An 18301-nucleotide genomic window follows, 5' to 3' on the forward strand; every position below is an offset into this window, starting at 1 on the left:
GTTATTGGTGCCCAGGCTTCAAACCTGTTAAATACCAATAAAAAGTGTGATGCCTTTCACCCATAGTCACATTTACTGACAAGACTGTCCAAGAATACCACTGCATAACAACACACACCTGTTGGACGGTATGCACACACCTTGCATACATTCATGGCAGGAATCAACCAATCACAAGGTATAGGACTTCAGCCGGCTTTAAAAAAAAAAAAAAAATCTTCACAATACAATCACCATATAGTACATAATAGTCATTGATGGGTGTGGGCCATTTAGGCTGCAGACATGGTACTTAGGCTAGATGCCAATTCTCATTCCAGACACATTGATACACTATCGCAGCCAGGTCTAGGTACGCAAACTGCCAATACAACAAAAGCTCCCGCACTCCAACTTGTAAAGAATACAGTACAGCATAGAAATAGTTAAATGAAGTTTAATTATGAAAATGTAGCCAAGCACATACTAAGTTCATGTGAGCAGCAACGCGCTCTTTTTGTTAGGATTTTTTTTTTTTTTTACTTTTAACTTTTCTTTGGTATTTTTTGAACATTTATTTTTCTTTCTAATAGCCAATTATACATTTAAAAAATCTTAGCTAGATTTTTTTCAAATACTGAGTGTTTTGTTTCCTAAATCATTTGGTGACCTGTAAGGATCAGAGTAAAGAATGGTGATTGGGCAATATAGTGGTCAGTATATGATTTAGTTGTGATGATGTAATCTCATATTATGAAAGGGACCAGATAACAACTAAATCATGGTCATCACAAAAAAAATATAGTGATTATAGTTGTATTTCAGTCATTTATATACTAACTGATGTGTCCAGAGTAATTCCATGTGCTTGCTGAAGTCATTTATATACAATGAAAAATAAAAGTAAGCACATCTGATGTGGTGCACGTTAACCTCTTCACTCATGTATATTGTTTAGAATTTAAAAATAAGGATAACATTGTTTTGAAAGATAAAATGCATAATAACTAGCATCCAAATTTAGGACTAAACCCCAATTCCGTGTAGATTGCCATTCAGGGAAATTTCCAAAATTAAGATGATATAAATGTAAATCTTTTGAACACCTAAGAAGTCCCCCAGGTGAGAAGTGATGCTGATAGACAAAATAACTAAAGGAGAAAAGAAAACTACATAAACATCAAGACAAGCAAAGTCATACATCTGCTCATAGGGAAGTAAAACTATGCATCAGAGGGGGAAGCAGTGCCATACGGCAGGAGTCCCATGTATGCTCAACCGATGCCTCTCTGGGGCTTGTCATAGCCACCTGCCGGCGCAGCAGTTATCAGGTGTGTGGGCCCAGGCAGAGGCTGCGGGAGCAGCAAAGAGATGCGTAGAGCCATGCCCAGCTGTGACCTGGAAGGCCTTGTCAGGGAGACAGTCTTCATGAGTAAGTCTTCCACAAGGTCCCCTGACAGGTTGAGAGTCCCAGTTTCAGGATCTCGACAGTTCCCGCTTTAATGCCGCTGTTTGCATGAGTGAGGAGCACTTCCCGCTCTACCTCCATGTTTGGGCTCCTCTCACTGCCGGTGTAGCCAGCTTCTGTTGCGGAGTAAGGCTTTGCCTGTGAGATGAGTGACAACACGGCTGCTTTGGGACCGGTTGCTGCATCTTGCTTTCCAACTTGCGCCAGAAATCATCAAAAGTGTGGTCCAGCCTGGACAATATGTTGTGCGTTTCCTCTGTGTTGTCGGGGACCATGTGGGGGGGAGGGGGTTCCCGCCCAGTAACAGGGTTCCCGCCCAGTGCTGAGTGCTGATGGGCACCTCTGGCTCGGAGGATGGGCCGCCTCCCCCGCCCGGTGCAATCTAGGCCGCATGATTTAAGACGTGCCGCAGACAAGCCCTTGTCGATTCATTGAACCCTTCGGTGAAGCTCAGCTAGGTCTAGACGTAGGTAAGTAGCTGGATTCAGTTGAAATCTTGCTTAATAGGGCAAATAATTTTGTTTAAATCCAGTATAGGAGAGGAGCTCTACTGAAACACATCTTTCCATCACACCCCACCCCCCTTACTAATTTTTTTTTTTTAAAGGAATCTGCTGGCATTTATGTGAATTCTGATTCCCAGAAATTCCAAAGAGCATAAGTTGACTATGTGATTCACAGGCCATTACAACACGGCCTAACTCATGATCCCATGCTGCTATTTAATGGCACTTTACAGAATGAACCTCACAGGCTCCTAGTGTATTTCTTGACAGGGTCACAGTTCCACATATTCTTAGCACTGATGAATCTGCAGGGTTTCTCTCCTGGTTGAATGAAAAGTACTGCAAAATAATACTATGCCTAGGTAAAGATTTTGCTGGTTACGAAGGGGTTGGTGAGGGGAGAGCAAGTTTTGTTAAGCATATTTATTATTTTCAGTTTTTGTAACACACCAGAGCTGTAACATAATTGGAATGTGATTTGAAACTGAATGTGATTTAAAACTAATACATTTCAATTAAACATATTTTTTTTTTACAACTTTCAAAATATCTGTGTTAGCACAATACAGATAAAAATATGTGTTGGGTTTAATTATTTAAAAAGTATTTCTGCATTAAATGTTAAGTTGCCTGTGGCAGGTTTGACATTTCACTGCATAAATATAGCGTGTGTTTTACTTGTATAAACTGTTTAAAGTTTGGCCTAGCTTGATCAAGAATTTAAGGATGGCCGAAGGTAGATCCCTAGCTGTTATGGAACTACAGCTTCCATAGTGCATAGCGATCACCATAAAGTTATCAAAAACATCTGCCATAAAAGCTAGCAGGGACACTCCAAGCACCATAGCAACTATATATTATTGTAGTGATTAATTTGCCAAGAACCTATATCTGCAATCCCTCAGATTTTTGGAGAACTGTTAGCAAACAGAGATGGCACTCCAGATATGGGACACCATGACTCCTTATAATGCTATACTGCGTAGACGTGCTCAAAGGATATGCCATAGACATGTGCAATTCATTTCAGCCTGAATTTAAATTCGGATTAATTTCGGCAATTCGGACATTTCGCAAGTGCGAGCCGAACCGAACAAAATTGCCGAAGTGGCAAATTTCGGAAGTGCCGAAGTGCTTCGGATTTCTGAAAAGTCGCAAAACAGGAGAGGGAGGGAAAATTAAGGGAATGATGACAGGAATCTAACCTTAACCCTAACCCTACCCCTAACACTGTCCCTAAGCCTAACCCTAATCCTACCCCTAACCTAACCCCAACTCTAACCCTACCCCTAACCATAATTGCTGAAGTCACGAATTTGGGAAGTGCCAAACCAAACCAATTTTTTTGCCCATTTTCATCCCTAATGTGCCAGGTTCTCTTTCTGGGACCTATACTAACCTGAAGGATTCTGTTTGAAGCCTCCACAGTTTAGAGCTAACTTATAGGTTCTAAAGATTTTGAGTTTTTCCAACACCCCTTCCCCGATCTATTTTTTTTACATATATACTGCACTATGATATTTATTTTTTATGTCATATAGGTTTTTAAACTGTGGGAGACAATATTATAATCGTTGTGTGCGCTGTTTCTGTATTGCCATTAGTCCCTGTTTCAGCAGGATAGTCCTGAATTTGGAAAAGTTCCAGTCAGCACATGTGTAGGTCTTAAGAACAATGTCCGAAGTTTGCAATAAGCATTTGAACAATAATGAATAAACCTTCCTGTCTATCTTTGTCCCTTTCATCACACTATTGAATCTAACACATGATTTGGCTGAGAGGACTTTTTTCATATTCTCTGCCAAGTATGATGGAGTTAGCGATACCTAGTTTAATCAGTGTGCGTTCATGGGAGTCACTTTATCATCTTGCGAATGGCAAAAAATAAATATTAGAGAATGACCAAAAAACAACAATGAAGAGGTTGCACTTAATAGTATAACATAAACCTGTATACTTGTCTCAAGATAAAATGATCAATTTGTTTCCATTAAATCAGAATGTTCATGAGTACATGTAAAAAAGAAGAACAAAAATCAGAGTGAGTGTGACTAAGGACTCAATTTTGATCGATGTTGGAATATTTTTTTTTTTTTTTTGTAAATCTTTCTTTTATTATGGCATATACGTTATGGGATACAGAATAGAAAAAAGGAGGCATTGTGGGGTAACATAGATTAACAATAACAAGAAGGTATGCAGTGCCCTCCAAAGAAAGATCGCCATATTTTTTGTGTTTTAAATCATCGTGTGAACATCGTAAAGATACAGGCTTGGTTACTGTAGTGAACGTTTCGCTTTAACATTTGTCGCTTTAACCTTTGTCGCTTTAACCTTTGTCGCTTTAACCTTTGTCGCTATAACATTTGTCGCTATAACATTTGTCGCTTTAACCTTTGTCGCTATAACATTTGTTGCTTTAACCTTTGTCGCTATAACATTCGTCGCTTTAACATTTGTCGCTTTAACATTTGTCGCTTTAGCATTAGTCTACTTAACATAGAGTGATCTTGCACTATATGTGTGTATAGAATAACAAGCATTAGATCAGTAGTGAACTGTAGTGTTTGTGCTAGGCTGTTTGAGCATGTGCAAATAAGTTACGTTTAGAGTGACAGGTGTGCGGCATAGGTGAGAGGTTAGTTTAAGTGGTTAACTAAAGTATACTCCTAAGTGTTTCATATGGTAAAACATAACTTTAGCATTTTATAAGATTTAGTAATGCCTATACAAAGATAAACTAGTATAATGTAAAACAGCTTCGTGAGTCAGTTGAGCAATAGGTAGGCTCAGCGCCTCTGACCAAGGCTTCAGCCGATTCCGCAATCCCAGCTCAGTAAGACTTCGGCACCGCTGGGAATCAGGGAGGCTCCGCTACAACTCCCCAGTTTTTCATGGGTACCTTGGGTGGTGAGCCTATGTTCTCGGCGACGTGTCTGCTTCGCCTCTCCCCATGCTGACCTGCGAGTAGATGTCCGGGTGTTTCCTCCGAGCAGAGGGTCAGAGCCCCTCAGGGCGTTTGTAGCAGCTTTGCTGGTTTGTTGGCGGGCAATGCGCTGTGTGTCCATCTTGACTCTGTTGGTTGAGAGCCACGCAGAAGTCCCCCGTTTGTTTCTCTTGTGCTTGAGCAGCTGTGGGTTCCGCTTGTGGGTTCTCCGCTTGTGTCGGGACCCAGGTAGGCAGTTTCCGATGCGTGGTCTGCGGCATAATAGTCGGGGGGTAGCCGTCTCTCTTCTTTCTCGCTTAGTCCCGGTTAGTAGCTCTATGATGCTTGTCGGTGCTGGTTTATGCGCCGGAGGGGTGATTGGCTTGCGGGAGGCCGTTTTGGCTGTTCGGGTCTGCGCCAAAGTGGCCCATAGTCGCTCCCAGAAGTGGTCAAAGGCTGCTTTTATACCGGCCTCGTGGGGTGTCCCGCTTGTAGGTCTCACTTGCAGAGGCTGGGTGAGTGTGGGCCCCTGAACTCGGTCGGCGTCCGCCATTTTGGAAACCGATTGCGGGTTGCGTGCGCCCGCAGGAGCTTGAAGGAGTTTGTGGCCCTGAGTGGCACGGACCGGGATGACCCCCGCCGGTCCATAGGGGGGGGAACGTGAGCTCTGTGGTACCTCTGCTGGGTGTGAGAGTCGCGAGAGAGCGGCCGTCTCTCCCGCGCTGCCCATGGGAGTGTGCCGCATGTTGGTGTGTCAGCAGGCCTCAATAGCTGGATCTGGGTACCCGGCGGTCGAACTGCTCGCTTGAGGTATCGGGTTGTGCGCCTGGGTGCCCTCCGCTTGTCAGGAGCTATTCTAGAGTTGGACGTGCCGAGATTCGTGAGTTTTTCCCCATAAAAGTACGATTGGGTTCAGGAGCTGGGTCTCGGCACGTCTGTTCAGCTTGGCTGTTCGGCTCCGCCCCGTTGGAATATTTATTAATAAGAATTTTTTAAAAAAAAATTTAAAAACACAATAAAATATTAATAAATATAATTCAGTAAAGGACAAGAGCAAATTGAGCAGCCAGAGCTGTGTGTCCTTAATTATATATAAAGTACTGTCCGAATAACATCCTAATAAGGCCAAGTAAATGAAGAGAAACCACAAGCCGGGAGCCAGTTAAGTACAACTTTATTGTGTTTCAGACATTGCGGAGTAGAGGCGGAGTTTCACAAATTAGCCAGGTGGCGCATGAGCTTTACAACCAGCCTTTTAAGACACAGAAAGTTATACTCACCTGGCTCTTGGATTGTGGTTTCTTTCCATTTACTTGGCCTTATTACGCCATTAGTTATGTACAATTATTATTATTATTGGTATTTATATATCACCAACTTATTCTGCAGCACTTTACAATATTCTGAATGGGGGAAGATTAAACAATGAATTAGACTTTTACAAAATGATTCAGGAACAATAGGTAGATGAGGACAGTGCTCAAACGAGCTTATTAAGGACACACCGCCCATTCTTCTCTGATAAAGACACATTTTATCTTGTGTTAAGTATACACGGTTGTTTTAAACTGTTAAGCACACGCTCCTCATAGTTGTTTTCTGGGGTTATATTTATTATATTTGTAGTGGAATAACCTTGGAGAATTTGTGCAGATATTTTTTTTTTCTTTTTTTCTCTTTCATATTAATTATTGTTTTAGGAGCACCATGTATTTCACCTTATACAAGTTGGTTAACATAATTAACATAATTATCGGTTAACATAATTGGTTAACATAATTATCGGTTTACAAATGAAAATCCATGAAAAATAATGCCTCGGTTTACAAAAAGAATTTGCAATACAAAGCAAGTTTACCCAGGATGCATTGCGCCTGGGAGCATAATAGCGCTGCCCCCGTGCATGCTGCAGCCTATGGGTAGCACATGGAGATGTTGGCGGTGTTGGAGCGTTTTTTACATCAAGTTTTGGAGCCGTTTTGGAATTTTTAGTTTTGGGACTTTTTGGTGCATTTCTCAAGCTGTGGAAAGGTAGGGAGCTTAGCTTTGTCGTTTGCATGCCTTTTATTGTGTGTTCTGCATTGTGGGTTGGCTCCCATGCCAGCTCATTTTGACTTTTTTCTGACCTCCGGAACGGATTCATTTGTTTTCAATGCATTCCTATGGGAAACCACATTTCGGTTTATGAATTTTTCGCAATACGAAAAAAACGCATTCAATTCGTAAACCGAGGTACCACTGTATATGTTACAGAATGATTTTATACACAAGAAGAAATTGTTGTGATATTTATATGTTATGTAAATTAGAGCTTTTGGGAAACAATTAAAAAAAAATCGTTTATAGAATAAACAAGTAATAAAGCAAGACTATATAGTGGTGCTTATTAACAAGATTTATCAACCTTAAAGAACTAGCTACACATAGCAAATAATTTAATTGGTGTTAAAACAGTGCTTAATTTCAAGGGAGTTATAGCATTTTCATCTAATAAATGTATATTCTATAATTTAGCACACTTGACAGCCTGGCATATAGTGATGCCATTAACTCATCTAGGATGAGATGCAAAAAATACATACTTTTTGTACCAACCATGAACTCGTGATCTTGGTTGCCAGAGCCAATGGTAGTCTATAGAAAAGTGTATAGAAAGGCTAGAATGGGTTTCATAGTGTTTACTATTTAGGTAATATGACACAATCAGTCATGAACCAAGGATCACCTTTCAAGTAAAAAAAAAAATTTGGTACTCTACATTATTTGCAACCAGCGTGGAACCAGCTTGTATCCTTCATTTGTGTATTTTTTTCCCCACTGTGCATCTCAAATTAAACAGGACTATAGTAAAAAAAAAAAAAACAGGATCATTCTCTAACTGAATGGCAATTGGGCTCAAAGCTTCATTTTACAGGAGTATACCTGCTATTAGTATACAAACTGGTTTTGACACAGAGCCCCCTGGTTTGATATTATTTTAATATTATTGTAATTTATATTGCGCCAACTTAGCACTTTACAAGGTTATGAAGGGGTATGTATTATTCATGCCACATTTTGGCTTGAAATACTAGTGTTTTGGTTGAATTTTCTAATTATGCAGAGGGAAAGGTTTATTCACTCATTTTCCACAGTTTGTGCCTCAAAATGTTTAAACAAGCAACGTCCATAATGCTATTTTGCACAAAATAAAATGAAATTTGAATCACAGAAAAATTGGTGCTCAATATATGGATATAATTTTTTTTATTTGTATTGCTGAGTTTTTTTGGATTGAACCTGGGTCCATTTACACCCTGTGCAGAAACTCATTTTAGGTGTGTGCTGGTTCTTACTATCTTCATAGACGGTCACTCCTTAGTTATGACACTTTAGTTACAGCAATACTATTGTACCTCTGCTCCTTAAGTACCGAAGGGATTTGCAAACTTGGCAGATCTATTTGGCATGCATCCTGCACATCTGTCCAAGGTTTAATCCTAAAGTGGATGTTGGCCTCCCTCATTCCTTTAGTAGTAACAATGTGATTTTTTATTCAGTTTGTGTGACCAAATAATGGTGTCTAAACAACGTATGTCTCATTCATCCAATTGTTACTGGCGGGTCATTGCAACATGTTGGAATGGTAATTATTGTATCGAACTGCACTAAATCAGTATATGCTGATTCATGGTTTATTGTAGGCATATCTCATTGACAATGTTTATGGTAGGTTTAAATTTGTGTAGGAGTTGGGGAATGATGCCTAGTATTTTCAATATGCTCATCAAACTATTCCATCGGGAGTGACACACTTACTTTCTTCAAAGGCCACCGGCTAAAAAACATTCTATTAAGCTACCCCAGGCTAACAGAGCATTCCATTAAGCTATCATGGGCTAACAGAACATTCCATTACACAATCAATGGCTAATAGAACATTCCATTAAACTATCACTGGCTAATAGAACATTCCATTAAGCTATCATGGGCTAACAGAACATTCCATTAAACTATCACTGGCTAAGAGAACATTCAATTAAACTATCACTGGCTAATAGAACATTCCATTAAGCTATCACTCTCTAGTAGAACATTCCATTAAGCTATCATGGGCTAACAGAACATTCCATTAAGATATGACTTTCTTCTATCATGATAACAAAATTGGTTATGATCCACTTGATGTTGTCCATTTGGGATTATATTAGTTTAACTTCTGTGATCTACTTTCCTTTCCTCCCGTTTTTTAACATGTATTTTTATATTGTAGATTGAAGATGCAGCCAGTCAAGGGTCGAAGTTTGCCGGGATCGTACAGTCAGACTGCATTCCACAAACCACAACTCATAGTCCTGATAGTCTGAGTCACTGCAGCTCTCCCGAATGTACTGTCAAAAAAGAGTGCAGTGTTGAGTATAACACATTTGTTGGAAAAGAAAAGTCTGATAGTTGCGAAGGGAGCATGTTTACAGCAATAAATAATGAAAATGGTGAACCCTCCAAAGTACCAACACAGGATGGACTTGATACCGAACAACCAAATCTAGATTCAGCAACCACAGATGAAGGAGACCAAATGATAAGCCTTACTTTGAGTAACTCAAATGAAGATGTCTTTATTCATGATAAGATAACAACAACAACAGACTCTACTCTGCCTGAGGACTCCCATTTTAAAAGTACGTAATTCTAAAACTCAATTACTTTGTTGTATCATAGTTCATGAATTAAAAGATGTCCGTATTCTGATCCAATAGTTTTATTATTCCAACATTATTTTAACATAAGCCTGAAAAAATGTTGGCTTTGAAAGAAAATATCTAAAACATAAAAAGCCTATCTGTCCAAGCAGACAGTACGTATCGATTATGCACATATCTGGGTCAGACCTGAGGATGTTCCCCTAACTCTAGTTATTAGGGGAGGAAGAGGTTATCCTTGGCATAACATAGCTGCCTCAGTCCAGACAGTGTATCCTTATCTGTGAAAGCTAAGCATCACTCCCTGGTCGTCTTCGATTCCCAATCAGGAGATTAGCAAACCCTGTGGAAGCATTTCCAGAAATGACTGTGAACTTAAGCATTGCAGCATTGCCGTGTATCTTATGTTTATAGGTACATAGCAATAAACTAGCATATGCTAGTGACATCATAAATGCAGTCTGTTTTCTATAGTGGGAATTAGAAATAGATGCTGTTTGGGGTAAAGTTAGGCTACACATTGATTAGCAAATATCACTTCACCCCCTCTAACAATAAGGTAGATCAGGACACTAGAAAATGTTCTGCTAAAGGCCAAATAAGGCTCCCATACTACATGGCACTACCACAATAGTAAAATAGCTTAGTGTGCTTTGCTTTGGACAGATTTTGTTTAATAGCCTGGCATTATAAATCTATTTGGATGCTCAGTTTTCAATTTCAGATTTCTCTTAACATGTGCTGACTTCTGATAAACCGAATCCAACTGTAAAGGTTATATGCTAGAAAGGTCATTACTTGCAAAGTAATATTTCCTTTCTGGGCCATTCACACACCAGCTCTTGCTTAATATAAAACACCACTTTCTCATATATCTCCAGTTTATGCCACTGATAGCAGACCTTTGTCATTACAGCTGTTATGATCGACATTTATGTTGAAAACTAGTCAGCTTAATGACTTGCAGAGCATTATGGGGGAGGTGAACATATTATAAAAGACGGGGTGTCAATCATTCGGCCGAACAGTGTGTGAAATGCAGTCAACAGGCAAAGTCTTTGGTTCCAAAAATCAGCCTTTACAGTATGTGTCCAAACATATCAAAATGAATACTCAACGTGTGTTCTGTATTTTGTTTTTATAAAATACATTGTATTTTAAGATTAGTTCAAATTAGTACAAAATTGGATTTAACATAGTATTACGCAAGTTCTTCATTCCGCATTTGTAAATAAACAATAACATTATGCACCGATTCCTAATGGGGTCATCTTTGTTTGTGCATTAAACACACATAGATTTAAGGGTTGAAAGAAATCATATATTTGAATTAGATGAATAAGGGTAAAGACAGGCAGTGCTTTCGGTATATAAAACACAGATTTGTGTTTGTCTTAGAAGAAATGTGCAATTGTCATAAGGGGTTCTATTTACAAGTATCCAAAGTGGTTGGGTACCCGTATTGCCATTAAACATCACACAGATGAGTTATCCAAATAGACCTCTCTGCAGGGTGGGTAGAATTCCATATTGATCTGTTTTATTTAATGAAAATGCATACTGCTGGGTCTTATAAAGGTATCATTTTTTTTTTTTTTTTACTAAGGTTCATTTTTTAAATAGTAATCTGGATGAGTGATCTTTGTACTCTTTCTCTGTTGTCACTTTGATTAGGGATAAGACACAGGTGGTGGCATCAAACGCAGTCAAACCACAACTGCCAATATTTCAAGTACCTAAAGGATCCCTCTGACTGTAAGGGGTCACGAATTGAAGTATAGACAGAAAATGAGACTGACCCCAGCAGAACATTATCTGTTACTTGAAGGATGTCGACACTCACAGTAGCATTGTTACTCTAGCTGTGTAACATGTCACTATAATTCTTAATAGCAAAAGGCTACAGTTCTTAAGAATCTGTTTTAATGACTGACATTTTGTTTCAATCATATACTGATAACCCTGTTACAAATGTGATACTTTTTGCTACGCACTATTTCTGTATGTATTTTTGCACAAGAACGATGGTAAAAAAATAATTACCAAAAGAAAACATTTTGACACGCTAACTATATTTCTTTTAGCCATTCAAACCAATAATAGTCAAATCTTTAAATTTGTTCATTTAAATATTATCAATGGGATGGTTCTTAACTTCTGATCCAGAGCCCAAAATTTGATCTCCTAGCCATTTTAACGCGTCCTCAAAAGGTGATACAAATAGATCATGTTTAATAGTGCTCAGGCAGCCACCCTCAATAAATTGATGCAATTCAGTGATCCTACCAGCGATGGATATCATGTTCACATAGAGACTAATAGAATAAAGATGTTTTTCAGAATTCCTATTGATATATACTAGATTATATTGAAAAAATGGGTCATCGAATTTTTCAATTGGGTCCCCAAGCCAATGTCATTCACGTAATATGAATCCCTATCAAACAAACATGATACATGGAGAATGTGAGTCCCTATCAAAAAGTTTAAGAATTATTGCATTAAATAAAAGAAAAGCCTACGCTCCATTCGTATAAATGAAAGTAATAACCAGTATATTGAATTAACATAGGACTCAAATGATGTCTCTGTGGATCAGAAACACTTCCACCCTCAATTATGATATTACACTGTTCCCAATTTATTAACCAAGGGAGAAATTACACAATTTTCTTCATTTTGGATCCAGCAACTTTATATCAGTCGATAAACCATAAAAACTGTTTACATGTTGTGTGGACGTTGTTTTAATGATTTACCAGTTTAATGATATGTATAATGGTTGATTTAAACCAGCTGTGAAATTCATCATGCTACATATTGAAATGCTGAGAATGCGTGGGAAGAACCTTCTATTGCATGTTTCATATACTAATTTTAAATGATACAAGCTTTTCAGGAGAAAGAAAATAAGAAAGCAGCCATTATGATAAGGTTGAGTGCACACTGAGAAATAAGCAAATATATACTCCACCCTTCCCCCACTACTGTGTCTTTAGAAGCTGCTACCAATTTAGGACTGTTACCTACAGTCATCTGTTGAACTATAATTTTGAATAGTTTCTATATTTTGGATAGTGTACAATGCTATTTTGCACTCAATAAAGTTTTTTTTGGTAATGAAAAAAATAAATATATTTATTTATTTATATTAAATGTGTGCAAATGTGACGTTTAAGGCAGGCCGGTGGCTGGCAAGTGCCCCTAGCTAGACATAATAGAGGAGGGGAAGAGATGGCTGCATTGCCTGCTCCCTTCTTTGCAGGCTGTCATCTTTTGGCCGCCTCATCCTCACTTACAAGCATAGGGGAGGTTGTGTGGGGGGTTATGACAGTGATTGTTGCCGCTGCTCAGTAGTCTTCTGGGAAGGAGAACAAGCATCTCCTTCTCATGCGGGCGGGACGCTGCACACACTGTCACAGCAGCTGGCTCCCTAGGTATGAGAATGGGCTGGCCGTTAAGGGATATCTTTAATCTCCCAGCCAGCTGTACTGCCCCTCTCATGCCTGCTGTCCCATCGTTAGCCTTATTGAAAATCCGGCCCTGTGTGCAATAAGGAAAGTTCTAAAAGTAGATTCTTTTTCAGGAAGTGTGTATGGAGGCGGTACGAGTCTCAGCCAGGGGAGGTGTGGTTAGGGCTGTATAAACAAAGTGATTTAACACCCAAATGGCAGATAACTGAGCAGTGAGACTGCAGTGGCATGCTTTATACACCAAAACAACTTCATTAAGCTAAGTTGTTTTGGTGCTTGTCATATTAATCTACTAAAATCAAATCTGTTTTGGTGCTAGTAAACAAGTTTGGGAAGCTGTCTCCTAAGTATACATTTTTCTAATGTATTATATCGGGTTGTATATGTCTATTCACATATTTAGTACATTTACCATTTAGTATATTTACTATTTTTCAACAGTAGGACAGGGTTATAAGAAGACTGACGTAGTGAAACATGACAATCAATCTAACATAATATAACAGTTATATGTATAGATTAGTTATGCTAATGCAGAAACATTAAATGTGAACATCTATTTTGCATATATTTGAATGCATTTTTTTTTTTAATTCTTTATTTTTGTTGTGCGGGTGGTTACAGAGCATTGTCATGCGCCACAAAAGCGTTCATTTACAGAAAGATACATATAGGTTAAATAAAGATACATATAGGTTAAACAGTGGCATGATAAACTTGCACAATTCTTTTTTTTTTTTGTGTTGTAAAACATGCAAAACCAGGCAGTTTTGTTTAAACAGTAGCAATCTATTTGATGAACGAATGTGTTTGCAGCGTTGCACATAATAAGAGAACAGTGATCTAGTATAAACATTTGTGTCATTCTGCGGCGTTGTGTTATGATGATTATTGTATCAGATAATGACTTATGCATTTCAAAAGGTTGTCTAGTGTTAATGTTTGCATTAGCAGTGTGTGTTTGAGTGAGACACGTGTAGGGCATGGTGGGCCAATGCTAGCTTGGCGGTGTTTTATGTACTGGTTTAGGTAAGAGTTGACATTGACTGCGTTTCTCAAGTATTGTGTGTCAGGGTAAGGCTTTTCGAGCTAGCAGGTTTAAGCTTGAGCTAGTCTGGCTAGTCCTAGGTAGGCAGGAGCTGAGCTGCTATGCGTAATATGATAAGCGTTAAATGGTAGGAACACAGTTCTAACATTTTAATAATAGAATGACAACTTTAACCTTCGTAATATTTTTGCTGCACTGGTGCCGCTGGGTCATTAGTAGCCTAGGTTAGAGTCCCCGTCCGGAGACTTATCTTGGGCGGCAACCAGCACCCAAAGTTGTTAAGTCAGCCGGTTCCCTGGCTGGGCCTCATTTTACCTTGTGCATAGTGTCCACTCCAGCATGGCAGTTCTTGTGTTGTGGCTTAAAGGGACCACTTGCCGTGCGGGTAAAAATATTATGCTCGTGTCCCCCTATTATATTACATGCTGAATGCGGTAGGAACGTGATGTGGCAATAAGCAATTGTGTAACTATATTTTTAGTAACCTTCAGACTGTGCGTATTGCCGCAGTATAGTCTGGTGCGGTGTTAGCAGAGTTCACGTGGGTCGGAGTCCGGCTTCAAGTGGTGGCCGTGGCATAAGGGTCCGAGGGTCGCCCCCCGAGAATAAACTTTGGGGCGTTCGCAGCATTTCCTCTGAGTGTGCTTGTGCGGTTCGCTGGGCGTAAGTGTTAGCGAGTCTGCGGGTAGGTTAAGTAGGCTCAATGTCCCAACGGCTTCCTGCATATTGCGTACAACATGTTTGGAGTCCCCTTTGTCGACGTGGATGGTGCAGCTGGGTCCCAGTAGTAAAGCTGTGTATGCGTGCATGGATCTTCTCCGCGCTAGTGTCCCTCCTGACAGGTCTGCGTAAAAGGAGAGGGTCATCCCTTCGAAGGAGTAAGTGGCAAGTTTTCTTGTGGCTTCTAGAACCGCTCTTTTGTCTCTGGCGGATTGGAACTGAACTATTAAGTCCCCTGGAGTGGCAGGCAGGGCCTTCGCTGGCTTCGGTATGCGGAACAGACCGTCCAGGGCGATTGCTTTTGCTGCTTTAGGGGTCAGTAGCTCAGTGAGGAGTCGCCTGACAAAGTGTGGAAGTTCTTCCTCTGGTATTGAGTCGGCGACTCCTCTGAGTTTTAGATTATTTCTGCGGTTCTTGTCTTCCTGTGCAGATCTGCGATCTGGGTGGTGTGGTCAGCGGAGGAGGCCTCTACCACTCCCAGCCTCACTGTTATGCCCTTAATGTCACCTCTTATCAGGGCCACGTCGGCCGCAATTTTCTTGTGGTGGGTCACCATTAGTTCCCCAATCGCCTCCATGGTCACTGGAGTGGGGGTCTTCGCGTGTGTTGGCGCCTATGTTGTTGATGGGGCTAGCTTAGCTGCCGTGGAAGCACTCCCTTCCTCATCTGATGACCCGTCCGTAAAGTCGGAGCAGCCGTCTGCTGCCTCGTGCGCTTGCCGCCACAATTCCCCGATGTCCCTGTTGTCTGGCTTAGCGTTTTTGTTTTTGCGGCCCATTTGGTTCCTGCGGGTCTCAGGCGAACTTCTGAGGGGTTTGATTTGGGTGTGTGAGCCCTTAAGTCCAGTTTATCAGACTTTCTGGCCCGGAGGTCTGCGGCCATGCTACCGTCCGCTTCAAACGCTTCATTTGAATGCATTTTTGTATGTATATTTAATATTTAAATATTCTCTCAAGAAAATAATTTAAGGCTCTGATTTTGAGACACAAGTTCCCGAAACATATTTCAAATATCCCCAAATACTTCATGAATAATATATTAAAATATTTTCCTCATAATTAGAACCATATGTCTCCTATCTTTTTGATACATGTATTTTTTATACTTTTCTGTGCTTGTTGTATTTAGCAGATAATATTTTTTTTCTACAAACCACAAAGGACCACATAATAGAAAGCTGTGTATTTCTCAAAACATCACTCTAAAAGTGTTAAAAATGTAATGAATAAAATCATAAAGAAGATAACGTGTGTGTGTGTATTAAAGTGTGTCTTTTTTTTCCCAGGAAGTGAGATTTTGGCATTTTTTAACAAGCCAAAGACCCAACAAAAATACAGAAAGTATTACACCGTTAACATCCCAATGAAAATCTCCAAAGAAGGAAATACTATCAATGGATTGGAAGCAAACTGGCTGGAACACATGACAGACCATTTCAGAAAAGGATGCTCACTTGTGAATGCCGTATATTATCTAGGAACGGTAAATGGTATGGAAACTTTTATAATGTGTGTGTGTGTTTGATTACCTGTTCTATGCATCTCACGTGACTGAGACAAGGGACACAAGTTTATGAGTCAGAGGGAGTTTATGTGTATAAATCTATTACATTTAATTAGTTAGCATAATTTTTATTTGTATGTATTCTGTAAGTGGTTTTTGGCACAGAAAGAACTGTATGTTCTGCTGCCCTAGATCTGTTTAAAATTCCAGAATGCTTTGGGCAGTGTGCAGCTTCCACTGTAACCCAACCTACTACTGCTCGGTCACACACCTGGACATGGCGATAGACGAAGAACACTTCGTTGCAGAGTTTCCATTTGTTATAATTCTCTTGGCAATCTACACACAATGTATGCAATTTATATGGATTTCAGAAACAAGCAAGTGGGACTTTTAGAATGAAGATGGTAGATTCTCCAGATACTACAATAATACAGTCCAGACATACCTAGACAGTGGTATATATTTAGTTTTTCTCTGTATTCCACCACTTTTAAATTAAAGAGAACAACGTGCAGACTGTCAGTTGTAATTTGAAGGTGTGTTCTGTGTTGGGTGTTTTGACTTGCCAGTTGGTTTGGACCAAATGTCAGTCAACAAATTTGTGATTTAATACCAAACATTTAATGTTCCATTTAAATGCTATCTCTAAATTAAATGTTTACTTCTCCATGCAACATCAAATTCTGTGGTTCCCCCATCATTTAATTCACAGTGCCTTTCATGTGGAAACACAGGACCCCTTCTAGTTTTGAATTCAAAGAGACCAATCAATCTTATCCGTCTACCAATCATGCCTACAGTATTTACACACTGACAAAAAAGCTAGCCTGTACGGTGCTGACTAAAACCTTTATGGGCTGAATGAATTCATTTCTGATCTAAAATACTGGAATACGGACCTAAACAAAATTTGTATCATTATCTTAATAAGTATGTATGCTAATGTGTTCTAATATTAAGAGTCTGCTACTAATGTTTTGAGTGGGTGTTGAGCTTGTGGTTAATAAAAAAAAAAAAATCCAATGAACGGGCGTCAGTCATGCCTGGATGAGAAAAATAACTCTTAATGGAACATTTCTTATTTTTTTACGCTGTTTCATATCTAATCATGAGTATTTTTGGAAGCTCACGAAACAAAATAAATAAATAAATATATAAAGCTAGCAGGGAGAGACACCAATAAAAATGTTTAGCAGACATATAACCTATCTAATATTATTCAACAAAGGTCATTTAATTGTTGTAGACAGTGACAAAACTAATAACGTTGAGAGGATCCTGGCACAAGAATTGTTTTCCCCAGCCCCTCCCATCGCAAGGGTGCCCAAAAGGTAGATCCTCATCTGTTGTACAAATACCACAATGCTTGGGATCTACCATCTGCTTACCCTTGCATGGCTTTATTTAAGGAAAGAAAAGTAGTCCCTATATTTTCCTTTTGGTTTTTCTTTGTAATTTGTGTAATGGCTGTATTTAACACTGAGCAGGGTTTGTGTGTTCAAATGCAAGCATGTTTTTGTATGGAGTATTTGTGTGTGAATCTAGGGGTATATTTGAATGTAGTGTTGGGTGTTTTTATGTACTGTTGCCATTTGACATCAGTGCTCTACTTATGTGTAGTGTTTGCCTTTGAATGCTGAGATGTAAGCACATCTAGATATACACTGCCACACACACTGATTCACATTCACACAAATATAAACACACAGACAAACATGCAGATACCGACACACACTGACACACAGCGTGATATACAGGCACCTAGATAAACACACAGACACACATGCAAATACACAGTGACACACATGCAGATACAAACACGGACACATGCAGATACACAATTACAGACATGCAGATACTAAGACAGATACACAGACACATATATACACACATTGACACACATGCAGATACATACACACACATATATACACACAATAAAACTCAAACAAATACAAACACTGACATACATACAGCTACTCTGACACATACAGAT

At 39.4% G+C, this 18301-nt stretch overlaps 1 protein-coding gene across 1 annotated transcript in view; it reads left to right on the forward strand.

Moving 5' to 3' along the window:
- Positions 1–18301, forward strand: part of RFTN1 (raftlin, lipid raft linker 1) — a 359175-nt gene that overhangs the window by 269835 nt on the left and 71039 nt on the right. Inside the window, exons 5-6 of the mRNA XM_063452313.1 lie at positions 9132–9540; positions 16088–16291. Of these exons, the coding sequence (XP_063308383.1) occupies positions 9132–9540; positions 16088–16291 (613 nt within the window). The remainder of the gene's footprint in view (positions 1–9131; positions 9541–16087; positions 16292–18301) is intronic.

This window comes from Pelobates fuscus, chromosome 4 (genome assembly GCF_036172605.1).
Source record: "Pelobates fuscus isolate aPelFus1 chromosome 4, aPelFus1.pri, whole genome shotgun sequence".
NCBI classification, from domain to species: domain Eukaryota; kingdom Metazoa; phylum Chordata; class Amphibia; order Anura; family Pelobatidae; genus Pelobates; species Pelobates fuscus.